The 6,659-nt window shown below is 43.2% G+C and overlaps 1 protein-coding gene across 1 annotated transcript; it reads right to left on the bottom strand.

The window, feature by feature from the left end:
* Positions 1-1,847: 1,847 nt before the first annotated feature.
* On the bottom strand, positions 1,848-5,839 carry LOC129857989 (glyoxylate reductase/hydroxypyruvate reductase-like). Its single transcript, XM_055926805.1, has 9 exons — positions 5,560-5,839; positions 4,341-4,471; positions 4,103-4,175; positions 3,905-4,021; positions 3,614-3,702; positions 3,353-3,454; positions 3,103-3,238; positions 2,855-2,985; positions 1,848-2,622 (listed from the first exon to the last, which is right to left on the bottom strand). The coding sequence occupies exons 1-9, from the start codon at positions 5,643-5,645 to the stop codon at positions 2,501-2,503; spliced, it is 987 nt and encodes a 328-aa protein (XP_055782780.1). The 5' UTR covers positions 5,646-5,839; the 3' UTR covers positions 1,848-2,500.
* Positions 5,840-6,659: the final 820 nt, after the last annotated feature.

Consider the following 6,659-nt stretch of genomic DNA (forward strand, 5'->3'; position numbering starts at 1 on the left):
CAAATTATGTCAATTAGCCTATCAGAAGCTTCTAAAGCCATAATTTTCTGGAATTTTCCAAGCTGTTTAAAGGCACAGTCAAGTTAGTCTATGTAAACTTCTGACCCACTGGAATTATGATACAGTTAATTATAAGTGAAATAATCTGTCTGTAAACAATTGTTGGAAAAATTACTTGTGTCATGCAGAAAGTAGATGTCCAAACCGACTTGCCAAAACTATAGTTTGTTAACAAGAAATGTGTGGAGTGGTTGAAAAACTAGTTTTAATGACTCCAACCTAAGTGTATGTAAACTGCACAGCTATTTTCCGCTATTTTCAGGTCTTTACAGAGATGTTCGATTGAGTTCAATTCCGGGCTCTGGCTAGGCCACTCAAGGACATTCATAGACTTGTCCCGAAGCCGCTCCTGCGTTGTCTTCGCTGTGTGCTTAGGGTTGTTGTCCTGTTGGAAGGTGAACCTTCACCCCAGTCTGAGGTCCTGAGCGCTCTGGAGCAGGTTTTCATCAAGGATCTCTCTGTACTTTGCTCCGTTCATCTTTCGTTCGACCCTGACTAGTCTCCCAGTTCCTGCTACTAAAAAACATCCCCACTTCCATCTGGCCACTCTACCATAAAGGCCTGATTGGTGGAGTGCTGCAGAGATGGTTGTCCTTCTGGAAGCTTCTCCCATCTCCACAGAGGAACTCTTGAGCTCTATCAGAGTGACCATCAGGTTCTTGGTCACCTCCCTGACCAAGGTCCTTCTCCCCCGATTGCTCAGTTTGGCCGGGCGGCCAGCTCTAGGAAGGGTCTTGGTGGTTCCAAACTTCTTCCATTGAAGAACGATGGAGGCCACTGTGTTCTTGGGGACCTTCAATGCTGCAGACATTTTTTGGTACCCTTCCCCAGATCTGAGCCTTGACACAATCCTGTCTCGGAGCTCTACAGACAATTCCTTTGACCTCATGGCTTGGTTTTTGTTCTGACATGCCCTGTCAACTGTGGGACCTTATATAGACAGGTGTGTGCCTTTCCAAATCATGTCCAATCAAATTGAATTTACCACAGGTGGATTCCAATCAAGTTGTATAAACATCTTAAGGATGATCAATGGAAACAGGATGCACCTGAGCTCATTTCCGAGTCTCATAGCAAAGAGTCTGAATACTTAATACTTATATTTTTCATAAATTGGCAAACGTAAAAAAAAAAAAAACTGTTTTCGCTTTGTCATTATGTTGTATTGTGTGTAGATTGAGGGGGAAATTATTTAATCAATTTTAGAATAAGGCGTAACACGTAACAAAATGTGGAAAAAGCGAAGGGGTCTGAAAACCTTCTGTATACTTTCCTACTGCACTATATACTCTAGAAGATGACTGTAACATCAAATGCAACGTGTTATCATGGAACATGTGGGGAGAGAATGGAACTCTTTGAGAGAATATTTACCATACATTACATCACACACTATTTCTAAGTAGGATCACTATTGAAGAGGGATGGAAATTAGCTACATTGGAACCACACTGATCCCTGACTACTGTCTTTTAATGTTTAATGTCTTTAACTAGGCAAGTCAGTTAAGAACAAATTCTTATTTACAATGACGGCCTACCCCGGCCAAACCCAGACGATGCTGGGCCAATAGTGTGCCACCCTATGGGACTCCCAATCACGGCCGGTTGTGATACAGCCTGGAATCGAACCAGGGTCTGTCGTGACGCCTCTGGCACTGAGATGCAGTGCCTTAGACCTCTGCGCCACTCGGGAGCCCATATGTTCTATTCTGGTAACTTTATTCATTGTTTATTTATTCAAGGCTCTAGAATTATTTTTAATGGGGAAAATAATATGTTCACACATTTCTACATTGAACATAACGCTTTATTAAAAAACAAAGCCAGAGTGACAGCGTGTTAGACTACAGATGGAGTGTTTTACCATAGAATTTGAAACAAATGAATTGGAGATGGAGTGTTTATCATATGCACAACTAGACAACTGAGATGCATCTCAACATGTTAAACACACATCTCAACTGGAATGAGAACAACAGAACATTACCATCACAACTACTCATTTACTATTTTGGTTAAGTATTTTGTACGATTACATTTGACAGAAAGTGTTTCATAAGAACGAGAAGGCCACTGTAATGAATTAGTAGTCTGTGCACTCATTGTAGTGCTTATCTACGTGTTTCAAAGGAAGCCATGGCTGACTCTTAGGAGCGCTGTTAGAGTGCCAAGGCATGTTCTCAAACGCTAATACTATACACTTCCTCCTTCAAAATTCAAGTCACATACCACAAATTAGTTATTTCTTATAAACATTGTAAGATCTAAGAGCAAGAGGAAAAAGTTGACCTTCATGTTTGGAGAGCATGTTAATACTCCAACACAGATTTATTTCCTGGTCACTTACGGCTCTAACCTTCCTGGTAATGACTACTGATTGGGTGACCAAAATTATTCTAAGGAGGACAGAGGCAGAGTTGAATAGTTGTAGAGCAGCACTAGAATTTGAGTTCGCTGGGCATGTCTGTGCCCTGTAGGCCTGCCAGCAGGTTGTTGGAGGACAGCTCTGCCATGATGCCACGTGTGGAGTAGGTGGCACTGCCAATGTGGGGTAAGACCACTGCAGGTGGAGAGAGGAGGGGAAATGTATTAGCAGGGACATGATCGCACTGCAGAGATTTGGTCGCAAAATAACTGGTTGATTTCAATGAGAAGACTTAAGAAAAAAATAGGATTGATTCATCTGGAAACATCACAACAACGATCAGAGAGAAACCAATAGACGACACAACAGAGATGCCTCAGTAAACTGCCTTCCTCCCTCCGCTTCTCTCATGACCCTATTAACTCACCACAGTTTTTGAGGGTGAGGAGGGGGTGGTCGGTGGGGAGTGGTTCTGGGGTTGTGACATCCAGCCCAGCGCAAGCTATCTGACCACTGGACAGAGCCTGATACAGATCCTCCTGATTCACTACTGCACCCCTATAACACACACACACAGTGGAAGTTAGCTCTATGTTTATATCTTTAAACAGTGTTAATTTCAAAACCCAGTCAGTGTGGTTGGTTTGGCACTGCGCTACGTGTTTAATGGAGTACCTGCTGGTGTTGATGAAGACAGCAGTGTTCTTCATCTTGCAGAAGAAGTCCTTGTTACACAGCCCCTGGGTATCTGGTGTGAGGGCGCAGGACACCACAACAAAATCACTCTCAGACACCAGCGTGTCCAAGGGCACTGCAACAGAGAGGAGGGCAGAAGAGAGAGGAAGAAACAATCAAATAAAGGTCTCATCTGATTCTCACCCCCTCTGACTTTGCTGTTTCCCCAAGCCCTTCCACCCCTGCTCACCGTATTCTCCTTCCACTTCAGCAGCATATGATTTGGCTGTCCTTCCAGAGTACAGGAGCTTCTTCACTCCAAACGGTTTCAGCCTCCTGGCTATGGCCATACCTGAGGGAAAACAGCATTGACACCAGACAAGCAATCAATCAAGCAATGAATAAGCCCTTTTGTCCTGCCCTTTCAGCTACTATATTGATTGTATAGACCTCACTAAGGGCAGGAGTCACAGAATCCAGTAGGTCAATCCAGCAATCACTGTCACTCTACCTATGCGTCCCAGTCCAATGACACCAACAGTGCTGCCTGACAGACCATAACCACACAACCACAGAGGTTTCCAGGTGCTCCAGCCTCCACTGAGAGAGAGAGAGAGAGAGAGAGAGAGAGAGAGAAAGAGAGAGAGAGATTAAAAAAACTGAATTGAGGACACATTCTGTTGTACTCATATTCATTTTAGATAGAAGTTTGGTTAGGCAACACATCCATAAAGTATCACTGTACAAAATGTCAGAGCTGGAGTCTAATTGAGGGAAATGTATCTGTGTGTTTATTGGGTACTTTATAACCTCCACCACGCCCTCTGGTAGCCGCCGAGCTGTAGCCAGGAGCAGGGCGACGGTCAGCTCCGCCGTGGCATCAGTCAGGACGTCTGGAGTATAGCCCACACGCACCCCTCTGCACAGAACATGGAGAGGACGGCACAAGGAGAGCTGCTGACTTCGATGTGAGGATAAGGCATTTGATAGTTAGTCTTACCGTTTCTTGATCTCATCCATGGCCATGTGGTCAAATCCGACAGATAAGGTACTTATCACCTTCAGGTTTGGACCTGGAGACAAATCCATAGTTACGTGTTAGGAAAAGACTGAATGGGAACTATCATACAACACATATTCTGTTTAATACATGTCTAGCAGCATCGTGAATTCCATAATATGGAAAATACTGAGAAGTGCTGTTTGAGTTCATCTGATCCAGGATATGTCCAGTGTACCTGCTGCGTCCAGAACTTCAGTGTCGATCTTGTCCGACAGGAGACACAGCAGGCCATGGGCCCCCGCCACGCCCTTCAGAAGCTCCGCCCTTGGAACAGGCTCATCCGAGTCCCACAGTGAAACCTTACATCTGTTTCCATGGAAACGAGGGAGATGGGAGGTAAAAGGGGAGAGACTAGATTAAGATGAGTCAAAGACAATTTAGAACATTTCCTTCATAATACAGTATTCGCCGTGTATTCTGGATGGTGTGTCTGTTTTTTCAAGGTGTCCGTCTCTTTTTCTTCTCCTTATAGATGACCTAACCCTTCGCTTTAATCTTTATTATACCTCTTTACTTTTATTAAATGTTGCATAGATGTTTGTAAGTGTTATAACGCCTTAGGAACCTTATTACAAGTTCAGAGTACCCGCTATAATGTGTGACCTGGAATAAAGGTCATCAACAACTCCAGTGAACTTTCACCTTTAGAACACATGGTGTAACAATTACCCTCCACTTCATATGTGTGTGAAAATGTGTGCAATGCATTTATACAGCAGTAAGTAGACTAGCACTAGAATTAAGTAGCACTACTATGACACAAATCCTTAGACATCACACAGACACAGGCATGCATGATAGATGAAAAGTGACAGCGAATGAAAAACTCATTAGGCTAATTAGCCAAGTATATCGCAACTCCATGGAGTTGATATGTACTTGGCTATATTAGTTGTACCTGGCTATAGGTTACCACACTCTCGCCAGCAGATCTGACCTGCTTGCTTACAGCTGCACTAGGGTTGGACAACATTCCGAATTGTCCCATTATCCCAACTGTTACATCAAGAATCCTTAATTAAGTAAACTGACGTTTTAATCCTCTTGTCAACTAGCAGTTGCAACAGCAGCCATTATGGAATGTCAGGTCACGTTGAACCGCAGATGAGCAGATTGGCTGACAGTGCCATTCCAAAATGGCTGCTGCGGCTTCTGCTATGTAGCATGAGGACAAAAAGGACAGTTTCCCAAAAATGTGCAGTCATTCAATCTTCTTGGTGTAACAGTTGGGATAATGGGGCAATTTGGAGTTCAAAGCATTTCTCATCCCTGGATTGAGATATGTTTTCCGAGCCATATCTTGTGCCATCTCTGCAGTGTCATAATATACACAGGAATGCTGTACGACCCTAGTGCAGCCGTAAGCGAGCAAATCGGATCTGCTGGCTACATACACTCCAGCCTGTGACAGAATCTTCAATCCCTCCTGTGGGATGCGTCTTGTTATGAAAACCTTCATGATTTTCTGTGCAGTATGCATCCTCCGAAGGACGGGAAACGTCAGAAGAACTGCTTGAAATAACGTTCCGAATCTCCCTACAGTTGTAGCTAAGTTTGCTGATTGTTTAATGTTCACAATGACATTTCAACGTGTGCACTAAAGGAACACTTCACACAGTGCGCTATGTGGCACCACTTACCAAGTGTAGGGCAAACAACATTGCGCATGTGCAGTACTGCATTCGATTCCTGAGACTCATTGGGAGAATCTCCTCCTTCTCAATATCCATTGGATGAGAAAGCCAGAGGTCCCGCCCCTCTGACCTTCTCTCCAATAGTGGCTATTGTAACTATTGGAAACCATTCCCCACTCCCGCGTCATTAGGCAGATGAGGTTTACAGAAATCCCTAAATAAATGTGTAAAGTGATCAAAAAAATGAAGTGAGTTGTGCGAGACATTTTTATGAATAAAACAATAAGTAGCATATTGTTTTTAAACTTGTGCATGTTTTTCTACTCTGACAAAACAAAAGCAGATTTAAAAATGATTCTGCGTTAAAAATAGGATTTACATGAGTATCCTTGATAAAAGGTGGCTTTTAAGGAGAGGACACTTCTGTTTGCCTACTAAAGGGTGTCCATTAGATAGCACAGCCACAAAGTCAAAATGGTCTATTATCGTACAAATTCATTAAAACATTTTTTCCCTTTTTGGTCTTAATTTAAGGTTAGGGTAAGGCACAAGGTTATCAGTGTGGTTAAGGTTTGTGTTAAGGTTAGGTTTAAAATAACATTTTAAGAAGATCAATTGTAGAAATAGCCGGGGCTTATGAGTTTGTGGCTGTAGTAAATAGTGACGACCCTACTAACGAAATGACACGCTCCTCGAACACGGGTCACGGAGGAGAAATTATGGAGGACTGTCTATTTTTCCAAACGAGAATCTCTCTTGGATGCTTTTGCTGCGTTGAGATACCGGATTTACGTGCTAGTCGGATCTAGGAAACTCAGAAATGCTCGACATGCTAACTGGTTGTAGTTATACACGTGCCG

The sequence above is a fragment of the Salvelinus fontinalis genome, chromosome 6 (genome assembly GCF_029448725.1).
Source record: "Salvelinus fontinalis isolate EN_2023a chromosome 6, ASM2944872v1, whole genome shotgun sequence".
NCBI classification, from domain to species: Eukaryota; Metazoa; Chordata; class Actinopteri; order Salmoniformes; family Salmonidae; genus Salvelinus; species Salvelinus fontinalis.